Source organism: Phyllostomus discolor, chromosome 11 (genome assembly GCF_004126475.2).
Source record: "Phyllostomus discolor isolate MPI-MPIP mPhyDis1 chromosome 11, mPhyDis1.pri.v3, whole genome shotgun sequence".
Lineage (NCBI taxonomy): Eukaryota > Metazoa > Chordata > Mammalia > Chiroptera > Phyllostomidae > Phyllostomus > Phyllostomus discolor.
Window position 1 is genome coordinate 23910468 of NC_040913.2, and position 27784 is coordinate 23938251.

General features: G+C 37.2%; 1 protein-coding gene across 2 annotated transcripts in view; it reads right to left on the reverse strand.

Moving 5' to 3' along the window:
* Positions 1-27784, reverse strand: part of PIBF1 (progesterone immunomodulatory binding factor 1) — a 181444-nt gene that overhangs the window by 143668 nt on the left and 9992 nt on the right. Inside the window, exons 1-5 of one of the 2 annotated variants that reach the window (XM_036011297.1) lie at positions 26709-26809; positions 25471-25578; positions 20775-20973; positions 18345-18464; positions 703-836 (exon numbers count right to left, since the gene is read on the reverse strand). In XM_036011297.1, coding sequence (XP_035867190.1) covers positions 703-836; positions 18345-18464; positions 20775-20957 — 437 coding nt within the window. In that variant the 5' untranslated portion in view covers positions 20958-20973; positions 25471-25578; positions 26709-26809. Of the gene's footprint in view, positions 1-702; positions 837-18344; positions 18465-20774; positions 20974-25470; positions 25579-26708; positions 26810-27784 lie in introns of those variants that run through there. The other variant, XM_028526719.2, reaches the window with a different exon arrangement.

A 27784-nucleotide genomic window follows, 5' to 3' on the forward strand; every position in this document is an offset into this window, starting at 1 on the left:
TATAGCAGCTTTATTCATAACTGCTAGAACTCTGAAGCAACCAAGATATCCTTCAGTAGGTGAATGGATAAACTGAAATATGTAGACAATGAAACATTATTCAGTGCTAAAAAGAAATGAGCTATTAAGCTATGAAAAGATATGGGGGAAACTTGAATGTATGTTACTAAAAGCAGCCAACCTAAAAGGCTCTATACTGTACGATTCCAACTATATGACATTCTGAAAAAGTGAAATTACAGAGACAGAAAAGGAATAAGGTATGCCACATAATGACTCATAGGCCACATAATGACTTTTGGTCACAGACAGATTGCAGAGATGATGGTGGTCCCCTAAGGTAATAATGGGCTAAGAAATTCCTACTGCTTAATGACATCATAGCCATACACCGAAGAGGAATGCACTCCCTGTTTGCCGCGGTGCTGATGTGCACAAACCTACCGCACTGCCAGCTGCCTGAAAGCACAGCACGTGTAATGGCAGCAGCAGGCTATACCATCTTGGTTTGTGTGAGTACACTCTAAGATCTTCACACAACGACAAAATGGCCTAATGATGCAATTCTCCAGGAACTAACCCCATTGTTAGGAGGCATGTGACTATACACAGCAGAATAAACAATGTCAATGGTAAAAAGTCAGGTGACTTTGATGCATGCTAAAAGCGAGAAAAACTACAGTAGCTATCTTAACTACTCACCTCTTGACTTTATCATAGTTCTCTTGACGGAAGTCGCCTTGCTGAATTAACTGTTTCGTGTCTGCTAATTCTAAGGCCAAACGTTGACATCTATTTTGAAGCTCACAGTAGTTTCTTCGATCTTCCTCATAAGACTATAAACCAAAACAATATGAAAACATTTCAAACTAACCACAGTTAACAAAATTCTGTACTGAATTTTTATGTTAAGCTGTGAATGTCCTTGTAATTAAAAGAAATCCTTATTTATTTCTATTTAGAAATTTTTCTCTTTAGTAATTTTTCTCTACTCAAAGACAAACTTAAAGTCACAGAGTAGTGTTTAAGTCCATTTGTTCAAAACTTCAGCTGTGTTTCTCATAGAAATAGCATAACTATGCTATCCATAACAATGACTACAAATGTTAAACGATGGTTTTCAACATTTACCAAGTTACTATTAGATGTTTAAGACATGGAAATTAATAAAACATAGCCCGTTCTTAAGGAGTTCACAGTTTACAAATAAAGAGCCACATGAACATCAAATATCTACAATGAAATAGTCACTGAAGAGATTAATCACAAAGCTTCAGTGACAGTATTCAGAAAAAAAAAAGGAAATTTCTAGCACTTAGAACATATTTCTACACTGATCTTTCTTCTAGTCACCCGACCCTCAGAAAGGAGGTGTAGAGCTATGGAAGAGAGGTGTAAGTTCAAACCATAACCTGGCCCTGCTTACTCCGAGTCTCATTCTAATGTTCACACTTCATCCTTTGACCCCAACGAAAATCTGAATTTCTACAAATGCACCAAGCCTCCTCGAACGTGTCATCACTGCCTGAATAGCTGCATGGTATCTGAATATTTGCCTCCTTCAGAACACCAACCTCACTGTACCATCAAATTAATATTCTATATACCTCACTAGAATATAAACATTTTAAGGGCAGGAACTTGGTCTTACTCACCACTGGATTTCCATCACTTTATACAGGAAAAATGACATAAATGCTTTTGAACAAATTAAGAAATAAATGGACAGGGGAATGGGGAGAAGCATGGCACGGGGATGAAGTTCCTACTTATTTTCCCCCTTTGAACTTACAAGATCTTGAAGCCACTGTTAACTCTACCCCAGAACCTGTCATGTTAAACACATCCTGTCCCAAGCCATTCCTTCTTAAGTAGCTGACCAGTGTGGTCACATTCATTCCACAAATACTGACTGAATTATTTCTATGAGACTGGTCCTGGGTGAGACACTGTAGATACAAAGATGAGCAAGACACTGTTTGTCCTTTTAAAACTATTTAAGCACAACTTTAAAATGTCATTCCCCAAATTTCTATTGAAGGGCTGCTTGAAAAATATAATTATGGAAAAACTGTATATGATGTGTTTTACTTTAGTGTAGCATTATGTTCAACTCCTACACTGACATTCTCCATGAGAATGGAAATTTACTATAGTGGTTATTATAGAATCATAGCTGAGGATACTCCCATCATCATCATCATCTCAAGAAACCACTTTTTTTTTTGCTCAACCATAAGAAGTAACACCCCATCCATTCAAGTTTTATCATGAGATTGCAGCAACTCTGTCAAATCTTCAGGCTCCACTTCTAATTCTAGTTTTCTTGCTGTTTCCGCCACATCTGCAGTTACTTCTTCCACTGAAGTATTATTTCTCTACAAAGTCATCCATGAGGGTTAAAATAAGCTTCTTCCAAACTCCTATTATTGTTTGATATTTTAACTTTCCCCATGAATCATGAATATTCTTAATGGCATCTAGAATGGTGAATCCTTTCCAGGTTTTCAATTTACTTTGCCCAGATCCATCACAGGAATCACCATCTATGGTAGCCGTAACCTTAAGAACCGCATACTTTAAATAATGAGACTTGAAAATCAAAATTTCTCCTTGATCTATGGGCTGCAGAATGAATGTTGTGTTTGCAGGCATGAAAACAACATTGTGTATTTCCATCACAGCTCTTGGTTGATCAGGTGCATTATAAATGACCAGTAGTATTTTCCAAGGAATCTTTTTTTCTAAGCAATAGGTGTTAATGATGAGCTTATAACATCAGGAAACAATGTTGTGAACTGATATGCTGTCATCTAGGCTTTATTTTTACATTACAGAGCATACACGGGGTGGATTTAGCATGAATCTTAAGGGCCCTAGGATTTCTGGAATGGTAAATGAGAATTGGCTTCAACTTAAAGTCACCAGCTGCATCAACTGCTAACAAGACAGCCAACCTGTCCTTTGTGGCTTTAAAGTCAGGCATTGACTTCTCTATAACTATGTAAGTCCTAGATGGCATCCTCTTCCAATATAAGGCTGTTTCATCTACATTGACAACCTGTTTTTCCACTACAACCACCTCTAAAAAACTGTTGTTTCATGTAGCCACCTTCATTAATTATCTTCGCTAAATCTTCTGGATATCTTACTGCAGCTTCTACATCAGCACTTGCTAATTTACCTTTACCGTGTACTTTTGTTACAGAGATGGCTTCTTTCCTTCAACTTGATGAAACAGTCTCTGCTAGCTTCAGACTTTTTCTTCTGCAGCTTCCTCACCTCTCTCAGCCTCCATAGGACTGAAGAGAGTTAGGGCCTTGCTCTGGATTAGGCTTTGGCTTAAGTGAATGCTGTGGAAGGTTTGATCTTCTATCCATTTCCTTAAAACTTTATCCATATCTGTGACAAGCTGTTTTGCCTTCTTATCATTTGTGAGTTCACTGAGTGACACCTTTAATTTCCTTCAAGAACTTTTCCTTTGCATTTACAACTTGGCTAACTGTCTGATGCCAAGAGGCCTAGATTTTGACCTAGATTTCAACATGCTTTCCTGACTACATTTAATCATTTCCAGTTTTTGATTTAAAGTAAGAGATGTGAGACCATTCTTTTTACTTGAACATTTAGAGACCACTGTAGGGTTATTAACTGGACAAATTTCAATATTGTTGTGAGTCAGGGAATATAAGAGAGGCCAGAGAGAGATGAGGGAAGGGCTGGTTGGTAAAGCAGTGAGAATGTACATGTTTACCAATTAAATTTGCCATCTTATATGGGTGTGGTTTGTGGCACTCCCAAACTGTGGGGGGGCTCTGCCCACAGGGCCCCCTTGGCCACCATGGATGAGAATAAGTCTACCAAGACAGGATCTGCTTGGGGAGGAAAGATGGCCGATCTCTCAAAAGAGAAGGACCAGGAGCTTGTTCCTCAATGGGCTTTTATTGGGTTCGTTTGCACAAGACCACAGGTAAAGCTCATTAGTCATTATCAGACAGCAAGGTCAAACAACAGATAACAAAGAACTCTGAGGGCCTATTTTGAGTCAGGGTCAGATAGCTAAAGAGCTGTAAAACTTTGAGAAACAAACTCACTTCTTGCTTGGACCCTTATTTAATTGAGAGCATTCTAAACAAAGCAGGTTTAACAGGATTTTACATATTCTTTCTTAGGCCTGATCGCCTGGGGAACCTGCCCTTTCCAGCACAGGGCTGCACCACCCTCTGTTATTGTTTCAGGCTTAAGTCAGGCAGGGGAAGTAAGGCAGCCAAAATGAGGACTCAGGCTTTGTCAAAGCCGAGGGGCAAGGATCCATCACTGCTTTTGCTGTAGCCCCCTAAGTCTTTCCTTGGGAACCTCCCACATGATTGTGCTTGGCTTAGGTGGTTCCCCCTTTGGGGAATCTTACCTGTCACTGGCTAACTGACCAAGCACTGGGGGCCAGTCATGGATGAAATAAAAGGGCAGAAGCAGCTCTCCTGCCAGGGAGGTAAGCTTTGTCTCCTCAGTGGCTTATGGTCCCAAGGTTGCTTACCCAGCCTTAGTCATGGGGGTTACACCTTCTGAAACCAGACAGGGCGGTTCCCAACACCAAACAATTATAATAGTAACATCAAAAATCACTAATCACAGATCACCACAAGAATATTATAATAATGAAAAAGTTTGAAATATTGTGAGACCTATCAAAATGTGACACAGAGGCATGAAGTGAGCAAATGCTATTAGGAAAATGACACCAAAAGACTTGCTTGATGCAGAGTTGCCACAAACCTCAACTAAGGAAAAACACAGTATCTGTGAAGTACAAAGCAAGGCACAATAAAATGAGGTATTCTGCATTAAAAACAAATTTGAAGTCCTTAAATAGTGCTTACCAATTTGCTATAAGCCACAGAACTACTCCTTACCCTGCTGTTTCATACATTTATATTATCTACTTGATTTCTAAAGGCATATAATTTTTCCATTCCTTGAAAGCAAAACTTCCCACTATAAATAGTAATAACAAACAAAACAGAATGAGTGCATATACAAAAATGTTTCTAGGTTTGTGGTAGGAAATTATGGGAGTTTCATCTAAGGATTTCCATTTTCTTCGTGAAATGGAATACCACCAAATCATCACTCTTCTGAGAGTGAGAAGGAACGTGGTGAATGTCTAAAATAACCTCTACAAAAATAAGAAGACTAGGCAAAAAAAGAATCTCAGCACAACTGTGTGGGCCCATTTGATGTTGGTAACGATAAACTCACAGTGCTTGTTACTACCTAAGTGATTCTCTCCAGCAGCGCTTGGTTGGAAGAATGAAGAACGAGGCGCTTTTGTGCAGGGTTGGATAAAAAGACAGCTGCAGAGAAATCAGAGAACACTGGCAAGAGAAAGGTTTAACTTATAACATGATGAGAGGGGTATAATTAAATTTAAGAAAAGACTGATAAATAAATCACATGGACTAGAAATTCTGTTAAATATACATTGGAAGCAGATGACTAAGAAACATGGAAACATAAAAATATGTGCAGCGATCAACCTGAATTGATAACTTCAGAAGTACAACAGCTGTGGGTGACAAGGAATAGACTGTGGGCCCTGAGACTAAGTGGTGAAGTAAAGCAGCAATCACTAAAGATGAGAAGATGAATAAAATGCAAGGCCAAGGTTGTGAATGAATTACAGAAGCAACCGAGGCAGGACCTAAGGTGAAAAAGAAGACTTAAATCTAGAACAATAAATAAAGAAGAATGTTCCAGAGGTCTATAAAGGAGGAAAGTCATAAGGTGTGGTATCTACAGGACATGAATGCCCGAAGAAATAGGGGTTTTTATAAGTGTGCAAGGGTCAAGTTATAAAATTGTAAAGATCTAAGAAGACATCCCCACCTGGTTCTGAAATACAAGAGTTTATAAACTCCTGGTCCAGAAAGCGATTTCTCAGGAGATGTGACTACACAAACACACACACATACACACTGTACATGCCTTCTCTTTAAATATAAACTCCATGTGACCAAGTATGTGCAGATACTCAGTATACATTCTACCAACACTTCCTTTAGAACTTATCAGCTGAAAAAAACTTCTCCCTAAATAAAATCACTACTTTCATATTTTGAAAAAGTCTACCTCACTTACTATTAGCACTTATAATAGATTAAAGCATAATACTAGACAATTTTTTAGAAAGGTAGCATCTTCCTCCAAAATGAACTACTAAATCCAATGATCATGCAGAACTTTGAGGTTCAGGCTAAAGAGAACAGAAAAGGCAATTTTTATATTATCCCTATGTATTCTTTTTGTCTCAAATTGTACATCGACTTCTGTGGGAAGATGGCAAGCTGCAAATCTGAGGCAGATGGCCTTCTTACATTTTTACACAGTACCTGGTTTTTGCTTCTGTCAAAAAATGTATCACATGTGCTGTAAGCAACCATTACTTGCCTTTCACATCATAAGGGAAGTTTTAAGGACATTTTCTATAATCTTAGTACCTAGTGCTCTGCCTATTTGTTATATTGAAGATTTTCAATTAATTATCTGTTGAAAAGCAGCAAAAGAGGACATTAAATAGACAAAAAGAGGTAAATAATCTTTTCAAACATAAAGAAAAGGACATGAAAATTTCTAGTCACCAGCCCTTTCTAATAGAACATTTCTGTATGATAGTAAATGAGTTAACAGCAAATCTCAATTTCCTTTTTATAGTAATAGTAACTAAAAATTCCCAGGAAAAATAAGGACAATCCAAGTCCAAGAGAAGACTTCAACTGTTCGCCATTTTTATGTATCTAAAATGGAACTGATTTTGACTGCTAGGGTTCATGCATCTTTTCCAAGTCCTAAATTATTCACACATAGATATAATAGAAGGCTATTGGTATTGTAATTGCATGCTTTCTTGTCTTGCACGTAAGTCTCATCTTTTCCATATTCATCTAAGACCTGGAGTTTCTTGAAGACCTGACTTATCTCTGTATACCCAGTAACCCTCACATAGTTGTTGGACTGGAAATGTTTGCAGAATAAACTAGTATTAAAATAGCAATAGGCTATGTGCATTTGAAATAACTAGCTCAGGATGTAAAAAAAAAGTGACTTTAAAAATTAATTATTTAATAAATTATCACGTTTCCAATTGAAATTAAAGAATATTATCATCAATCTACAGATAAAACACCTCATTTGACACAATGCAACATACATGCAGATATTTTTCAAAAAGTTTGAGAAAGACAGCATGAAAAGAACCTCCATTTCTTGATCTGGGTGGTGGTTAACCAGGCATATTCACTTCGTGAAAATTCAATTTAGATTTCTTCTGTGTGCAATGGAACCATTTTTAAACAGTAAAATGAGAGGCCTCAACTAGGAAAATGTTAAGTGGGAGAAGTTCTTCAGGGAGGCTTGTATTTGGCATTAGGAGGGGGACATGTGAGAGCCATATATCAAAGAAGGGAGAAGGGAGTAGTGAATAGATCCTCACTTTTTTTACTCGATATATTTCTCTGCTATTTGACTGGCTGACACAAAAAGCTGAAAATTCTGTAATATATGAGGTCTGTCCAGAAGGTATCCAGCCATGTAATATGAAAGAGAAACAATTATTGAAGAATATACAAAATACTAGAAACATTGTACATAGGATAATGATATCTCAGTCCCCTTCAAAGTAGGCACCTTGGGACCTCACACAGTTCTCCAATCACCATCAGCTGCCCCATCATATTTTCCTGAATCTCACTGATAGTCTGAAATCTGTTCCCTTTCAAAGGTTATGCTAGTTTTCAGAAAAGCCAGAATCACAAAGTGCCAAATCTGGGCCCTAGAGGGGCTGAGTCACCTGGGTGATTTCATGTTTCGCAAAAAAACTGTGTGAGATGTAATGCATGAGCAGGCACATTGTCGTGATGAAGCTGCCAATCACCAGTCCCTATAGCTTCAGCTTTCTGAATTATCCAAACAGTTTTTGTAGAGGAATGTTCAAGCTTAACACAAAATATGATGCAGATTTTTTGCTCTACTTGCAATGGCCACACAGTATACATCTCATTCAACAGTGCCCACCACCCCTACTGACTAGTACAACGAAGTCGTCATTGTTCACGCATGCATATTCCAGTCCACTCTCCTTGGTTGCCAGATTATATTGATGTCGTTCAAACCATTCTTATTATGGCAACAATGGCTGGACTTTTTCTGGACAGATCTTGTATAGTGTTTTAGTAAAGTTATCAACTATCAGACCTTTCATTATTTATAATGAGATGCCTTTCCCTCCCAAGCCTGCTATTTCTAAACATCAATAGCTTAGATTTATAGAATTTCAGAGATAAAAGATACCCTAGAGGTAATCTACTGCTATCTTATTTTCAAGATAAGAAAATTTAGGACCAGAGGGGTTAAATGATTTATCCAGAATTCCAGAGCTAGAGCTAGAATCTAGGTTCTTCAGTTCATACATAGTTTGTTCTTTTCTTAATTTCAAATTCTGATTTTTTGAGGAATCTATTCTGTACAAACTATAAAACAATTAATCAGAAGTTAATATTATTTTGTGTTCAAAGCCAGTATGTTAAGAGCACTTTAGTTGCAACTTGTATGGGTTCAAATATGGCACATGCATAAATTATAGTTGATTTTGGACTCCCTTTAAAACCATTACTATAATTATTCCTTAAATACAATTTAAAAATCACTTGACAACATAACATCAAATCTAAATGTTTTCTACAAAATGTAAAAAATTATTCAAAGATGCAATTAAATAGACTAGTTTTAAATAGTCAGCAGCTGTGTAAACCAAAAAGCATTTACTTTAGATACAACACTTTTAAATCTTTTGTCTCTCACACCATGAAAACTGAGAAGAGAGTGGTAACCTATGTATCAAAATAAATCTTCAATAAGTGAAGTGCTCTCCTGCCGTGGGGAGATACGGCAGCCAATGCAATGGGAAATGGGATACAGTGACATATACCTTAAGGTCAGTGTTTCAAAATTTACACTAGTTAGCAGTTTAGTAAATGAGAATAAATGGTTTGGTTAGCTATTCTGGGAAAGTGAGAATTCAATCCTCGGAGTTCTTATGCATTTAGCAAAATAAAAAAAAAGAAACTTCAGAAAACAGTTAATATTCACTGAAATATAAAAACCGGAATAACAAGTATGTATTATTAATAAAATACCTCATTATCCTACAAATAAAATTAACTGGATTACTCACATATGACTATTTAAGATGAGACTCAAGGTAATCTTGCAGTTTTTCTTAATAAATGTAACTTTGTTTCTGAACAAGGAAGTTATTTTGAACAAAACACTTTTTGCTTCCTAGTTACCAAAGTTCTCATAAGAGAAAATTATTTCATAATTTCCTTATGAAACTTAATAGCTTTATTAAGTGCAGAGTCATTAATGCCCTCCCTACATAGTATTAACATTTTTTTCTTTGAAATGAAAGAAGTATGATGAAATAAATCTACAACAGCAAAACAGCTGCACATACTTTAGCTACATATACTGGTTTAAAATTCTGACTTGCTGTAGAGATCTCATAATTAGGAACTGAGAGTATATAGCACTTAGAAAACACTAAGTACCAAACACAAACTCATATACATAATGCAGCTCAAAATATGCCACAGACTGTTTACCATACACAAATTCATATACACAATACAGCTCAAAATATGCCACAGACTGTCACTGACACTTATAAATAAACTCTAAATTTGAAGTAAAAGATGGACCCTATTTTCCAATGTTAGTGTCTAACTATTGTTTCCAAACAACTAAAGAAGTGGAAAAATTATGAAAGAAGATCCCAGAAATCCACTAAAATTGACATTTCAGGAAGATTGACTTCTTTTTTAAAGGTCAAAAATCACATTCTATTAAATTTCTAAAACAGTTTCATCTTATATCTGCCATGTTCTAGTAGGTTATCTGAACAAAAGCAGAACTAACTGTGTCCTTGGGTTTTAACACCTTGAATGTTTCTGTTAGGTATAAGTATAAAATCAATGTAATACTTGAGACACCTTTGAAGACTACATGTTATGCCAGAAAAGTTTCAGTTTTTATCATTCTTTCTCCCAGTTATAAATCTATTGAATCATATTAGAAAAAAACAGTACTAGATTTATTTGGTTCAGGCAGATGATATGAAATTAGGGCTCTAAATGAAAATAAGATAACTTAATAGTTTGGCCTCTAGGTCAAAATGACAAGATTTTCCGAATAGCCGAAAGCCCGCTGAAGAGAGAATATAGATGGATACCTGCTGCCACCATGTGGTAAAAGAATAAAGTTAAGGTCATTTTGGAAAAAGACAATCTAGAAAGTTTGTTTTCCTATTTCCTGGTCTCAAAACTCAGAGACCCCGCTAACAAAGATCTTAGTTTCTCTTAGCAAACCACTGTGGAATCGTGATAGTGGAGAAGATAAAACAGAATAAACAATACTTAGTCACTGAAAACAGAATCAGGAGGCTGTTAGGGAAGTGGGGCCCTGCTGACTACCGACACCTTAGGCCTCAGTTCCCAGAACTGCTAATAAATTGCTCAAGTCCCGGAGCCATAAACATCCTGGAACAACTGCTACAGGGACACATGTGGATTCTCCTTCCTTCCTTGTAGTTTTCACCTCCCTCCGGTTGCATGCTGGGATTAACCAATCCCTGTCAATTTAACCAGCAGCCCTTCCTTCATCTGTATGACAGAATTATTTTCTGTGGTTTTGCCCTTACAAACCCTGCCTTTCTTCATTCTCGACAGAGCTCAGTGTAGTTGGTACATGAGCTTGTGACTCTGGGACTACAACCCTTTTGCTCAAATAAAGGCTTCTTACTCTGACAGTTTAAACTTTGTTTTTCCCCTTGGTTGACGGTTGTCACTATGATGTCATTTTTCAGATATCTATATTTGTTTGCTCTTTTAAGTTTCTATGAATTTACTACTTGTTCTAAAAAATAGTAGTACCTTCTTATATTCATTCTGAGTTCATCATCTGGTAAGTCAATCCTCACCTTATCTGTATTGTGAACTTAAATTGTTTTCCAGCTGTTGGTATTTATTTGACACATCCTAATCCCTTATGTCCTTGGATAGTAAACTTGGCTTCTCAAAAACCAGCTTTTCGTTCCTACCTCTTCAGTGTATGGCTTTACCAGGAATTCGACAGTTATTAATAGGTACAATAATAAGTGCAAACAACAAAAGTTACAAAGTTCATAACTGTACATTTTGCCCAAGATCCAGTCATGTGTTTTATTTTGCTTCTAATATTTTTCTAAATCCTAATGTGTCATCATCCATGCCAGTACAAAGCTAAACATGCTGAGAAAACTATTCTCCAATGAAGCTAGATTCTTTTTAGAGAAAATAAAGGCATTTCAAAGTCAAATATGTTATACATATAGACTAGATTTTCTTTTCTTCACTTGCATTTAATACAAAACTATAAAGTGGTTCTACTTTTAATAATGGCCGTGTAAGCTCCCATCTGGCCAGTCATTCTGTAAATACAACCATAAATTCTGGACAAAATATAAAACTACCTGAAGGCACAAGAAAGTGACCAAAATCAGGCAGATCCTGTAGTGGAGTCCATCTATGTGAGGAAGAAAGGAACATCACTGGGTGAGTTTCCTGGCCTTTATTTTTTTTTAATGGCTTTTAACCTGAGTAGGCCTACTCTGTGCCAAGTAGGAAGGATAAAGATGTAAAAGAAAATCCTTCCTCTTTCTAGTTTGAAGAATCAGGACACTCAGCTACTCTAAAATGAGGAGAGAATTACAGAGATAGCCAAAAAAGTGAACTGAGTTCTGTGGACATTCTACGCCAAATCTCTGGCAGACCTCTGAACAAAACTCTGAAATCTGAGCTGCTGCTGGAGAGACAGAGGGTGCTGTTTGAGTACAGCTCAACATGTCTAAAACCTGAAGGCAAATTTTGACCCTAAATTTGTCTCACCCATTACCTACCCATCTTAGCTGAATGAAAATCTGTAATTCTAGTTATTCAATATAAAAACCTTGGAGTTAATTTGACTCCTATCTTTCTTTTATACCCTCCACCCAATTCATCAGAAAACCCAGTGGCTCTATTTTTACAATATCCAGGGATCTCACCGGTTCACCCCACTTCCACCAGCCTGACCTGAAGCACGGTCACCTCTCATCTACATTACTACACCGGCCTCCTAACAAGCCTCTCTGCTTCCACTCTTAGTGGAAGAGTGGCTTCCACTCTTAGAGCTCTACAGTTTACTCAAATCACCATTATCTGGATCATGAAGAGATTGTTAATATTCTTTGAAGGTCTATTATGTACCAGCCAGAATGGTCCTTTTAGGTTATGTCAGATAACATTACATCTTTCTAACATCCTGTAATGCTTCTTTCTCTTAGGGTTAAATCAAAGTCCTTACAGTGACCTCAAAAGACCCATAACCTCTCTGACCTTACTTATCTCCCTCTATTCAGCCATTCCAGTCACACTGGCTTCCTCAGAGCTCCACAAACACCCAGGCGCCCTCTTGCTTTGGCATTGGCTGCTCCCTTTGCCTGAGTTGTTCCTGGAGAACTTCGTTGTTCCCCTCACCTCTAAATCTTTACAAACTCACTTCCTCAATGAGGCCTACCAGGCACCCCACCCAATTCTGAATATGCTTTCTTCCCTGCCACGCAGCACTACTAATTATCCTAATCTACTTTTTTCCTTTTATCACACTGTGTGGTTTGCTTATTTATTGTGTTTACAATTTGTTTCCCTGCACTTCTTTTAAAATATAAACTCCCTGAGGCCAGAGATCATTTTATTCACTAAGGTATCCCAAGTACCTAGAATACAGGTGGCAAACACAAGGCCCAAGGGCCAAATATGGCCCTCCGCCTTGTTTTATCTGGCCCAGCACCTTGTTTCTACCTGGAAGCAATGCTGAGCTCTCACTTAGCTGTTAAGGAGTAGTTACATTTATGCAGCCCTAAAATTACATTCAGCCCTTTGAAGGCAACTGCAAGGCTGATGTGGCCCCTGGTGAAAATGAGTTTGACACCCCTGACCTAGAACGTTTGCCAATAGATGTACGATAAATGTTTGACGAATGGTTTTCATTCTCATAATAATGACCATGTGAGGCAGGTGTTACATATTATCATCCCAATTTTATAGATGGAGAAGTTGTAAGATTCAGAGGATAGGGAAGTAAAGACAAAGTTTCTGTTGTTTTGTTTTAAATCTATGATCATCATGCCATTGTCAAGTTGCAGCAATGAAACTTGAACTAATATCTCTGAATTCTCCAATTAGAGCAGTAAATAATTTAACAAACTATTTCAAAAATTAACCCCTCACAACATATAATTCAGCAAAAATTCTTTTAATGTTAAATATTAATAGTTATTGTTCACTACAGGGTCCAGCAAAAGGCCTGCTTGAGTGTGACTGGTAGGGTAATAATATGGATATAATAACTTGTAGTTTTAATTTGAACATTTCACCTAAAATGTCATATGGTGTGCTAGAGTGTGATATTGTTATGTTACAGGACTACATGCTTATGATTTTGCAATAAAAGATTTTGGAATAGACAAGGGGTGTTATTTGTGTTGGACCATGTACAGCCATATAAAAAAAGTCTTCATTGGTGTGACTTCAATTTAAAAGTAGTTCTTAGTTTTTCTAAGTTTGAGCAAATTGACCTGTATTAGGCCCTTGACAAACCAAATGTTAAGGATGAACCAAATGTTAAGGATGAACCAAATGTTAAGGACCAAATGTTAAGGATGAACCAAATGTTAAGGATGGCTTCATTTTGTTATTTTTAAAGTTTACTTTATTGATTATGTTATTATAACTGTTGGATTACCCCCCTTTATTCCCCTCTGCCCTATACCGCACCCCCCTCCAGCATTCCCTACCCTGTTAGTTCATGTCCATGGGTCGTACATGTAAGTTCTTTGGCTTCTCCATTTCCTATACTATTCCTAACCTCCCCTTGTCTATTTTGTACCTACCAATTATGCTTCTTATTCCCTGGACCTTTTCACCATTCTCCTTCCTCACCCTCCCCACTGATAATCCTCCATGTGATCTCCATTTCTGTGATTCTGTTTCTGTTCTAGTTGTTTGCTTAGTTTTTGTTTTTTAGGTTTAGTTACTGATAGTTGTGAGTTTGTTGTCATTTTACCGTTCATAGTTTTTTATCTTTTTCTTAGATAAGTCCCTTTAACATTTTATATAATAAGGACCTGGTGATGATGAACTCCTTTAACTTGACCGTATATGGGAAGCACTTTATCTGCCTTTCCATTTTAAAGAATAGCTTTGCTGGATACAGTAATGACTTGGAATACTTCATGACTTGGAATACTTCTTCCTAGCCCCTTCTTGCCTGTAAGGTTTTGAGAAATCAGCTGATAGTCTTACAGGAACTCCTTTGTAAGTAACTATCTTCTTTTCTCTTGCTGCTTTTAAGATTCTTTCCTTATCTTTAATCTTGGGCAACTGAACTATGATGAGTCTTGGTGTGTTCCTTTTTAGGTCCAGCTTATTTGGGCCTCTCTGAGCTTCCTGGACTTGTATGTCTATTTCCCTCACCAGACTGGGAAGTTTTCTTTCATTATTTTTTCAAATAAATTTTCAATTTCTTGCTCTTCCTCTTCTCCTTCTGGCACCCCTATGATTCAGATATTGGAACATTTAAAGTTGTCCTGGAGGTTCCTAAGCCTCTCCTCATTTTTTTGAATTCTTGTTTCTTCATTCTGTTCTGGTTGAATGTTTATATTTTCCTTCTGATCCAAATCATTGATTTAAGTCCTGTTTTCCTTCCCTTCACTGTTGGTTCCCTGCATTTTTATTTCATTTTTCAAAGTCTTCACTTTTTCCTCTCTTTCCTAACCATACTCAACCATTTCTATGAGCATCCTGATTACCAGTGTTTTGAACTATGGATCTGATAGGTTGGCTTTCTTTTCATCGCTTAGTTCTATTTTTGGAGCTTTGATCTGTTCTTTCATTTGGCCCATATTTCTTTGCCTTGGTGCACCTGCTATGTTGTAATGGGTACAGCCTTAGGTATTTGCCAGGGTAGGGCAACCCAGTGTTGTGGGGTTGTATGTATGGGATGGGTTCAAGAGGGAACTGTGCCTCTTGATCAGCTCTCTGCCAGCTTTCAGTCACTTCCCCCACTGCCCACAAGCAAATTGGGCCCTTCTGGTACTGATTCCTGGGTGGGTGGGTTTGTGTACATTCTGGGACCCTGTGGGTCTCTCCAACAAACTCTCCTGTGAGTCTGGGAGTTATTCCCACCACTGCAACTGCCCCATATTTTTATAGCCAGAGGTTTTGAGGCTTTCTTTTCCCATACTGGAACCCTGGGTTTTGCAGTCTGTCTCACTCCCCAGTTGTTCTTCCCACACTATCCACACGCAAATGTGGGACTGCCAGCCACCACCTTGCTGTGTGTCCTCTCCATCCCAATTTCCTATCTCCACCCCTTCTACCAGTCTGAATGAATGTTTCCTCTTTAACTCCTTGGTTGTTGGACTTCCATACAGTTAGATTTTCTGGCAGTTCCAGTTGTTTTCTGCTTTTAAGTTTGTTGTTATCTTTCTTTTGGCTGTGCAAGGAGGCAAAATACATCTACCTATGCCTCCATCGCGGCTGGCAATGACAGCTTTAATATAAAGTAATTCTATTGTGTCTAAATCATATATTCAGAATCTCTAAGACCTTTTATTAAGTAGATAGGGTAATACTTATTTTTTTGAACTGTGATTCAATTCCCTGTTTATATTACTATTAAATTCAGGAAAAGGTTTAAGACACTCAATTATATTTTGAACTAAGAGCTGATATATCTTTAAATAACAGACTTGCACAAAAAAGGAGTCTGTGCTGGTTAATTTTATATGTTAACTGGCGAGGTCATTGCACCCAAATATTTGGTTAAACATTATTTTAGATGTTTCTGTGAGAGGTATTTTTAAATTAGATTAACATTTAAATCAGTAGATTCCTAGTAAAGTGATTATCCTCCATGATGTAGGGGGCCTCATTCAATCAGGCAAAAGCCTTACTAGAATCAAGACTGACTTCCTCTGAGCAAAAAGGAATTCTGTCAGAAGACTATCTTTGGATTCAAACTGAAACGTTTCCCTGAACAGCCAGCCTGCCAGCCTATCCATCAGATTCTGGACTCTCCAAGCTTCCATAATCATGGGAACCAATTCCATAAAGTCAATCAATCAAACAACCACTATCTCATATATATTTATCTCCTGTTGGTTGTTTCCCTGGGGGACCCTGACTAATACAGGTTCACAAACAAAACCGTTTCTAAGTTTGGGTTATCTGTGTATTAAAAACACTCAGGAACACTATGTGTTAATATATTTTCTTTCCTATCAACAAAATACTAAAAGTGTTAGCAAAGTTGAAACAAACTATTATAAAATCTGGGATACAATGCCATTATTGACCCTTGACAGCAGGCAGACTTGCTTTACCATGGAGTGAAAAATACAGGGTCTGGCCCAAATAATGTCCCTTCTTTATTTCAAAATCTTTTATTACAAAATCCTAAGCATATAATTTTATAGCATAACAATATCATAAGCAACCATGTGACATTTTAGGTGAAAGGTTCAAATTACAACTATAAATTATTACACCCATATTATTACCCTGCCAACCACACTCAAGCAGGTGTTGCTTCTGCCTGACCCTGTATATCACATGCTAATGATAAGAAAAATTCTAGAGTTGTAAGCCTTTTTTTTTTTTTTTTTTTTTAGTTTTGTCCAAGGAATTCTTTGTTCAAGAGAAACCACTGTTAGAATTCCCAAATGCTAAATTGATTAAACAAGAAGTGATTTGAGCCCTGACTGGTGTGGCTCAGTGGGCTGGGTGTCATCCTGCAAACAAAAAGGCCGCCAATTTGATCCCTAGTCAGGGCACACGCCTGGGTTGTGGATCAGATCCTCAGCTGGGGGCATGTGAGAGGCAACTGATCCATTTCTCTAGCACATCGATGTTTCTCTTTTTCTCCCTTCCTTCTCCTCTCTCTAAAAACAAATCAAAGAAGTGATTTGATATAAACAAGGGTAGAAAACTCCTCCAGACTTCTGAAAAATAGGAAGTCCTCGAGGGACGCTGAGATACCACAAGGTATTGCAGAACTAAGTCTCAAAATTTGTCTAACTGCCCCAATAAATGCTGTACTGTGACCACCACCACCATCCTACTCATTCAACCAAAACAACAGATTAAATGATTTGCCTAAGGTTGTAAAATTAGTAGCCAAACTGAGGTCTTCTTTGTTCTTTATTATTTTGACTATACATGCAAAATTTAAAAAAATTAAAAGCTATCTTTTAAATACACATAACAGATTACCGCACAATGTGTCAGGTTAGCAGAAGGAAAAATTCCAACAATACATAGAACTGTACAGCAGTGTTCATACGGGCACATCTATCTCTGGCATCGCTCCTAGGGACTTCCTCACTCCTATGAGAGGAAAGAAGCCCAGTCTTTATTTTGCCTATGGTATTGGCCCTAGATTAATGACATAAATTGATTCTCTCCAGCTAATAGGGCAGCATATTAGAGCATCAGAATATAAATTAAATTATTTATTTCTGAATAATACGTCTTTGGTAATAGCTGTCCTTGAAATAGGACACAAAATAAATTTGAACTGCAACTTTGCTAAAAATCTGCTTTTACTTTGAAACCAAAACACTGGCAATTCAATGAAATGAATGGACAAACAGTATTATTTTTTTTTCCATTTGACTGAACAGGAAACATTAAATGACTTGCTCAAGGTCACACAGATAGTGAGAGTGTCAAGCTATCACCTAAAGTTCTAACTCTGAGCCACCAGAATTTGAACTCTAGAAGGGCAAGCACAGCACCGCACACATCACTGGGGCCAATGCTAGGATCGGTGCACGTGCTCTGAACAAGTGTTAGGAGAGTTAACTGTTTCTGATGAAGAGGCAAAGTGACCGGTAAGTAGATGGTAGCTTCCCTTATGTATCACAAACAAGGCTAATCTGTAATGAATAACTGAGAATAAAATGAGTTTACAGCAAAATGATCAACCATGGATTGATAAACCTAGGGTCAGTGTCCTGGACTTATGTTGCCAATCTTTAAGATAACTTTTTCCAATTTAGCCTCCTCCCCACCATTCACGAAAAATCACTACGGTAGCATCCCGGTCCTGTTTCTCTATCACTGACTCCTATATTCTTGTCACAAATCTTGAGAAATTCCTTATAGAAAAACTTGGTACCTCTTGTCATCACCAGTGATCAAAATCATACAAACCTCTGTCAGTTGTTTCAGCTGGCCTTTGTTTTCAGTTAATTCTTCCGATAGGTTATTCTTTTTCACTTGTAGTTCGGAGATTTCCTTTTTTAGTGGATCCATTAATTCATAGAAACGCATCTTTAAAAAGATGAAATTAACAAGCAGGCTTTAAACCCAAATGGCAATTAAAATTTGCTAATTTATAGTACTCTCAATAATTGGTAATAAAGGTAAAATATTAAGGTCATAAAAGAAAAATGTTAAGGAGTTTCAGATCATATGCCTGTACAATAAAGTTTTGTTTTATTTGTATAAAACTAAAACCAGATAGTCATTAATTGTCTGATCACTAATACCTGAAGTCTTAATGTTCAATTCAGTTCCCTCAAGGCCCAGATTATCTGTAACTCTCCACCCCTGAGATAGTTTCTCTTTCCTCTCTTCTTTCTATCAATATTCCAGTTGCTCCTTAGTCCTCATCTCCTTGTTATCAGGAGATAACAAGCTTACAGGAGAAGCTTGTTATCTCCTCAACACATCAGAGACTTCCAGACTTTTGCTTTTGCTGTTTCCTCTGATAGAAAAGTATGCTTTCACTCCCTTCAGGCCTCTAATCAAATGTCACCCTATCAGTAAGGCTCTACCCAATCTGATTTAAAGTACTATGCTCACCTGGCAGAAGTTCCTAATCTTCACCCTTGCTCTTTTCTCTATAGCATGTATGACAAGCATTCAACATATTTTACTTTTAATTTATTGTCTGTGTTGCTCCACTAAGATGCAAGCTCCATGAGGGCAGGAATATTTGTTTGCTTTGTGTATTGCTCTGTCTCCAATGCCTAAATGTATGAGAAGCCCACATCCTAGGCTCTTGGTGAAGCTCTACTTAACTGCTACCACTGCAGTGTAACAGATAATCAGGATGAATTAGGAGGTATCTTTCGTATCACTTCCATTCAGTTCAGCTCTCTCTTCCCACTCCAAACCTCTTTGGGGAATTTGCCTGCCCTAAACTAGGGCAATGTTCCATCTGACAAGTTCCTATAAAATAAAGAAGCCATGAGTAAATTAGGAAAGGGCGATTAGGGACTCTCTGAAATGCCTTAATATACTGCTGTATCGCAAAAGCTCCATATTTGTTAAGAAGCAAGTCCTAAGATTAGTCCTCAACACAATAAATAACTAGTTAGGATAATACTGCCTGTGAAAACAAAAGCTATGACAAGGAACACTAACAACCAGAGAGCAAAGATATGAATAACTGACGCTAATGGGATACTCGATATCTATTATGGATAAAGCCTCAAGGACAGCACTTAAGATACTTGTTTTGGACAGTACATGCTGGGCAGAAATACTATACTTAAACTGTTTAAATAAAAAGCTGGACAAAAATGTAATACATTTTGTAGGAAATCATTAATCTGGAAACCTTGTCCAAATGAGAACCAAGAGGGGCAATCACTAACTCCAACAAATAGGTAATATTTTATTGTTTACTATGTGCTAAGGACTAAGCAAAACATTTTACATACATAATCACTGTTAATCTTCACAATTATATCAATAGAAAGGTGCTATTATTATAATGAGCCCTTTTATAACTGGAAAAATTCAAGCCTCTTAAGGTGAAATGACATCTATATATCATAAACCAGCAGAACTGTGAAGTATGGGAGCCCTTGATCTCCACCCCACACTCGGAGTCCCTTTCAGGGCATTCATAAGGTCAAAACTATTTTCCTAGTAATACTAACATGTTTGCCTGTGTTGCTCTTTCTTTTATGCCTGTTCAAGGGCATCTACCAGTGGCTACATGATATGTGAAGATATCAACATCCTTAAGTCTAATGGAATGTGTGCTTATGCGGTCTTGTGTTTTGTTCCACTTTAATTTCTAATATGGTAAATATTAATAGATATAGCCCATATGTACATAAGCCCTTCAGGGTCCTCAGTAACTCTTAGAGTGTAAAGGGATGCTGACAACCATTGCCATAGATCAATCCTACGTGTAGATTTGTGTAAACACTGCATTCAAGATCCTAAACTAGATCCACAAAAATCTCCCTTACTTGACACCTTTGCAATCGCATCAACTCCCCTCTCCTCTATATGCCTAACCCCCCAGCAACCCCTAATCAGTGTTTAATGTCTATAATTTCTCATGTTCAGAATGTTACAAACCACAAGTTTACATAGAATAATTAATCATTTCTATAGACTATGCAGCCAGTAATGTCAGAGCTCTATTTCTTGCTTGCTTGCCTTTGGAGGCCAATAGTTAAGACCCTTTAAAATCGGGTGGTCTGAACATCATTCTCCATCTTCAGATCAGGGCCATAAAATAACTGGGTACTTCAGAAATGACGGATACAACATAAACGGCAAACTTTAGTCTGAAAATACATGTAGTTTGTTTTTTTTTTAACGACACAAGACACTTACAGATACATATTCAGGAATAGAAAGCTGATCTTCAGGAAAACCTTTCAGTTTCATATATTGCTCTTCCGTCAACTCAAAGTCATGCAGGTTTCGACGAATATCTCCAGCTTTCTCTCTTAGCTGACGGTTTGTCTCTTCCAGTTGTTTCTGTCTCAATAAAATAGTTTCCATTTCTTGTTTCATTAGTTCTTGATACTTTCTGTGGAGAAAATTGTGGCAAGCTTAAAAAACTTCTCAAGATTTAATTTTCTCAAAGTCACCTTTTTATAGTAATATAAAATTAGAAAATGAGAAGCTCAAATAGCATATTTGGCTTTAGCAAAACTCTTATTTATTTAACCAATTAAACATGAAGTGACAATTCTATACTCATTACTAAGTGTGCAGCCATATAAATTATTAGATAGGGTATTAATATGCTTAAAGAATAATTTCAAAATTAAAATTATAGGGAAAGGGGGATGGTTGGAGGCAGAAGAGGATATGGGGGGATAAATGGTGAATGAAAAAAATTAAAATTGTAAAATTATACATTTCTTCTGTTTAGAGTTTAAGTCTTAGACACTTGCTTTGGATACTACCCATTAAAGTAATTTTCATTCTCTTGGTCCGGGTACTAAAAGGTATACCTCTTTAAGGTGGCAGCACTGAACCATAATGACGTAATGAAAACAGTATTTGCACACAATCACCCTTCTCAAAAAATACGTATAGTAGACACTGCTACCTTTAGTTGCCTACCCAAAGATTTTGAGCAGGAGGGACCATCTGCTTTTCCCCTCCCGACTGTATGGCTCCCATCAACATCACACATACTGTTATTTCTCCTATCTTAAAACAAATGAACAAACAAAACCCACAACTTTGGACCCATTTCAATGCCTCCTTTGTTTGCTCCCTCACAGAATAAAACTCCTCAACAGGTGTCCACACTCACTGACTCCAAAGCTCTTGTTTTTCTTTTTCTGACATACCAAAATCACAGATTATTTTATTAAGTTCAAATTTTGAAAAAATGCAAAACTACATTTTGTACCACTTTCAGTTTTAAATATAAGACATGACTTGAAATGGGACAACTGTAATAGCATAATCAATAAATATATATATAAAAAAATACATGACTTGCACATAACACTTGGCTTCTGGTTATTCCTTTCCACTGTATTTTTTAATAGTTTTTTTATTTTTCAATTGCAATTGACATAGTATTATATTAGTTTTAGGTGTATAACATAGTGAGTAGATATTTGTATAACTTACAAAGTAGATCACCCTGATAATTCTAGTACCTATCTGACACCATACATACTTATATTATTGACTATGTTCCCTATGCTTTACTTTACATCCACATGACTTTTTTTTTCCCTTGGAATTTCCAAGTGGCTTTTTTTAAAAAAAGATTTTATTTATTTATTTTTAGAGAGGAAAGGGAGGGGGAGAGAGAGAGAGAGTGAAACATTAATGTGTAGTTGTTGGGGGTTATGGCCTGCAACCCAGGCATGTACCCTGGCTGGGAATCGAACCTGCGACACTTTGGTTCACAGCCTGTGCTCAATCCACTGAGCTATGCCAGCCAGGGCTTGTTTTTATAACCACAAATTTGCACATCTTAATCCCTTCCCCCTTTTCATCTGGCAACCATCAAGATGCTTTCTATATCTATGAGCTTGTTTTATTTTTTTAATTTAGATTCTACATATAAGTGAACTCATATTATTTTTGTCTTTGATTTAATTCACTTAGCATAACACTCTCTAAATACATACATTCGTGTTGTTGCAGATGGCAACATTTCACTCCTTTTTATGGCTGCGTAATACTCTACTGCATATATGCACCATATCTTCTTTATTCATTTGTCTTGATGGATGCTCAGATTGCTTCCATATCTTGCCTACTGTAAATGTTGCTGCAGTGAATATAGGGATGATATGTCTTTTCGAATTAGTGTTTTGAGTTTCTTCGAATAAATATCCAGAACTGGAATTGCTGAGTCCTTCTGTCTCTTGTTACAGCCTTTGTTTTAAAGTCTCTTGTCTAATACCCTAGCTTTTTTTTATGTTTCTGTTTTCATGAAATATCTTTTTTTATCCCTTTATTTTTAATGTGAGTCGGTCTCTTGTAGACAGCATGTATAAGGATATTGTTTTCTCATCCATTCAGTTACTCTATGTCTTTTGATTGGAGCATTTGATCCACTTGCATTTAAAGTAATTGTTTTTAGGTGTGTATTTATTGCCATGGGGAGAGAAACATTAATGTGTGATTGCCTCTTGCGTGCCCCTTACTGGGGACCTGGCCTGCAATCCAGGCATGTGCCCTGACTGGGAATGGAACCGGCGACCCTTTGGTTTGCAGTCTAGCACTCAATCCACTGAGCCATACCAGCCAGAGCTGTTATTCTCATTTTTTATCTTTTCTTCTTCTTAAAGAAGTCCCTTCAACATTTCTTGTAATAATGGTTTAGTGGTGATAAACTCCTTTAGATGTTTCCTGTCCTTGCAAGCTCTTTATCTGTCCTTTGATTCTAAATGACAGCCTAGCCAATGAATGCACAAATAAATGGGACAACAAATCAATGTTCCTCTGTTTCTCTTAAAAAATATGTATTAAAAAGAAAAAAGGCCCTATCCTAGTAGAGCTCAGTTGGAGTGTCGTCCTCATTCACCAAGGTTGTGGGTTTGATCTCTGGCCAGGGTGTATGCAAGAAAAAACAAATGAATCCACATATAAGTGGGACAACAAATTAGTGTTTCTTTCTCTAAAAAAAATTAATAAAAAATGTTTAAATGATTGCCTTTTTGGGCAGCGTAGTCTTGGTTGTAGGTCATTCTTATCACTTTGAATATTTTGTGCCAATCTCTTTTGCCCTGCAAAGTTTCTGTTCAGCAGTCAGCTGATAGTCTAACGGGAGCTTCCTCGTAGGTAACTGTTTTCCTCTTCCTGCTTTTAAGATTCTTTGTGTTTAAGCTTAGTATTTTAATTATGATGTGTCTTGGTGTGGGCCTCTTTGGGTTCATCTTGTTTGGGACTCTCTGTGCTTCCTGGACTTGTATGTCTATTTCCTTTGAGACAGGTTAGGGAACTTTTCAGTCATGGTTTCTTCAACTAGGTTTTCAATTCTTTGCTCTCTTTTCTCTTTACAGTAGCCCTATGATGCAAATGTTGGCAAGCTTGATAGTGTCCCATAGGTCCCTTAAGCTATCCTCACTTTTTTAAAATCCTTTTTTTTCTTTTTGCTGTTCCAATTGGGTCTTTTCTCCTACCTTATCTACCAAATTGCTGATTTGATCCTTTGCTTCATCTAGTCTACTGTTTATTCTCTCTATTGTATTCTTCATTTCTCACTGACTACTTTTTATATTTTCTATCTCCTGTTTTTGTTTTTCCTATCTCTTTGTTAAAATTCTGACTTCAGTGAGCATCCTTGTAACAAGTGTTTTGAACTCTGCATTTGGTAGAGTCTCGATTGCTTGTCTCCATTTTGTTTATTTTTTTCTGGAATTCTGTCTGTTCTTTCATTTGGGACATGTTTCTTTGTCTCATTTCAGCTGACTTTTCTTTTTTAAATCTATTAGGTAGAGTTGCTACATCTCCTGGTCTTGATAAGAGTGGCTTTACATAGGCAAGTTGCATAGTCTCCCTGGTCACCTAAGCCAGGTGCTCCACCTATGTCCCTTGTGTGGGTTGTATGTGCCTTCCTACTGTAGTTGAACCTTGATCATTGTTGGCATGCTGATGGGGAGGACTGACTCTCAGGCAGACTGGCTGAGACTGGCTATGGCTATAACAGAAGCACTGTTGTGCAGGGGCTGACCCCATGGAGCAGGATTTTCTTTGGTGGGGCTCTGGTGCCTGTTGGGTCTGCCCCTTGGGTGTACTGTTTGTGGAGGTGGTTCGGGGGTACTCTGGTGTGTTGGTTCTAGGGCTTTTTGGGAAAGGTTTGGGGCAGGCCAATGGCAGCCACTGCCTCTGCTCTGCCTGGGGCCATTTCAGCTACAAAAAGATCTACAGATTTTGCTTGTGCTAGACCTGGAGGTTCCTGGGAGAGGCTAAACTATGAACTGAGACTGGCAGCCCCTAGTGGCAGACTTGCAGCTGCTTAGCAGGAGATGTCTCCGATGCTTTTCCATGCCAGTCATGTTTCCAGTCACCAGCTAATCCCATGAAACTCCGAGGTCACCAATAACATCTAAATTGCTAATGATCAATTTTAAATTCTTTTTATCCTTAACCTAATAACACCTGACACAATTGATCTCTCTTTCCTTATACACTTTCTTTGCCTGCCTTCCAAGACACCACAATCTCTTCATTTTTCTCTTATTTTACTGATGGTGCTTTCTCAGTCTTCTTGTCTGGTCTGTGTTAATGCTGGAGTACCCAGTCCTCTCCTTTGAATGCAGATTCACTTCCTCGGGAATTAATCTAGTCTTGTGACTTAAATACTGTGTATAGACCAGACTTTTCATACAACTCCACATGGATTTCTAATCAGACAGTTCTAACTTAACACGTCCAAAATGAACTCCTGCTCTTCATTCGCAAACCTATTCCACTATGGTTTTTCCTAGTTGACAGTAACTCCATCCTTTCACTTATTCAGATCAAAGATGTTGACACAATCTTCGGCTCCTCTTTTTCTTTTAAACCCCACATCTAAACCATTAGAACATCCTATCAACTTTACCTTCATTATATTCAGAGTCCATATACAATTTACTCCAATCAGTGATCAAGAGGATTATTACAATAGCCTCCTAACTTTCCTCTCAGCATCATTCAATCTGATAAATGTCTAAAGAATTAGAAAAGAAGACCTATTACTGAATGCAGTGATTTTCAAAGTGTTACCCTGAACCAGCAGTAGCATCAGCATCACCTAGGAACTTGGCAGAAATGAAATTTTGCAGGACGCAAGCCCAAATCAGAACTGGAGGGTAGGACCAAACAATCTTTTCTAACAAGACTCCCAGGTGGTTCTGTTGCATGCTAAAGACTGAGAGTCACTAATCTAAAATATTAGTGACCAATAATTTGGGCAGATAATTGTTTAAAATATCGGTTAAATAGTGAAATGTTATAAAGTGAAATGATACCTACTTTATACATTTACTTTTAAGCAAAATATAGAAATAAACACTCATGTATTAATTTTTTAAATAGACTCCAGATTTTTAAAAAACATAGGTGTATATTTTGTGTGTGTGTGTGTGTGTATAAATCATTGTTCATAATTTCTAAGTTCAATTTCTTTACAGTGGCAGGAGGCTTTAAAAGACACTTGGGAAGAAATGTTAGAGAATGCTTTTTATTGAGTTGTTTAATTTTTGCATTCCCCCATGTCTAAATCTGTCTTGCTTATGCTTAATTTGGTGATTTTTTAAGTCACTTTTTACTGAGCCTTTCCAAGAATTCATTATACAGCAGTTTTCATAAAAATGACACATCTTTTTTTGTACTGTTATTTGTTTACATAATTTTAATTAAGTTACATAAGTATAATAAGTACAAGTCACATAGGCATATTTGTGAGTAAACACGAGGCTTTTGATAAGCACACAACAGAGCTGGAGAAAGTGTGAGACGAACAGAAGGCACTTTATGTCAGCAGTGTTCAAAGGGCTATGAAGATCAATCAGCATGTTTTGCAGAGCAATTGAAAAAAGGTTAATTGAGACAGCAGGTTAAGTAGAGGTCAGTTTAGAGAGCTCCTATTGTCATTTATGGTTCACTTACACAGGCAGTGTTTGTTGAATAAATGTTGAATCTTGACTTTTTGAATTTGTGGAATGTATCGAGTAACCTACTTTTTTGTTGGTCTGGATGTAAAAACTGTTACCATTTTAGCTTATAACCACATGCATTAACAGGTAATGCTATTACTTTTAAGTGCTAAATAGGTATTGAAGCTTTTTAAAAACTTACCTGGCATCCTTCTGCTGAAAAGTCAATTGGCTGTCTAATCTCAATGTTAGTAGCTGCTTCTGGTGAAGTGCATCATTAAGTTTCTCCTCCAATTCTTCAATCTTAATAAAGAATAAAAGGTAAATTATCTGGTTAATTTTATAATTTATTATTAAAAAGCACTTAAAAGAAATAGGGTTTTAAATGGTTAGAGGTTTTTTTTTTTTTAATCCTCCTTTGAGGCTAGATATGTTTACTGATTTTAAGGAAAGCAGAGGAAGAAATGGCAGGAAGAGAGAGAGAAATATCGATCAGTTGTCTCCCATACATGCCCCAATTGGGGATATAACTCGTGACTCAGTTATGTGCACAGACTGGAAACTGAACCCATAACCTTTTGGTGTACAGGATGATGCTCTCACCAAACCACCTGGCAAAGGCTAAATAAATAGAGGCTTTTTTTTGTAGTGGTTGTGTCCACAAACTACAATCTGTTCACACAAATGATTTTTAGATTGTTGTCTGAAACTGCTGTCTCATAATTTTTTTTCAGCCAGGCTGTCATTAAGACTCTTGGTTTCCCTTAACCCACACTTACTAAGAAGCCTACTGACAACTGGGATTTTATGTTGGTGTCTCACCCAGGTAATTATTTCCAGGCCAGATCTTTCACTTGTATTTTATATCCATATATCTGACTACTACACATTGTCAACTGACTACTTTAAACAGCCAGAATGGAACTAGTCATTGACCTTGCCTAGTCTTATATTCCTTACATTTCTTTAGTCTCCAAAGGGGGGAGAAAAGCCATGTTTGATATGGCAAATTTTGCCTCACTGCTTAGTGAGGCTAGTCTGATCAAACACCTTTTTTGTTTGTTTGTTTACTTCATAAGTAGCTGTCAAAACTGTACCATCCTCTTAAACACCCACCACTGACAAGTCTTCAGTCAGACCCTTATAATAATCACTCGGGTAGATTGTAAGTTTCCTCACTGGTTTCCCTGACTCCAGTTTTGTCAAACCTCCAAACTTGTCTTCCTTTACTTTACTCAATGCATTTTCAAAATGCTATCAAATATTTCCCCAGTTTTT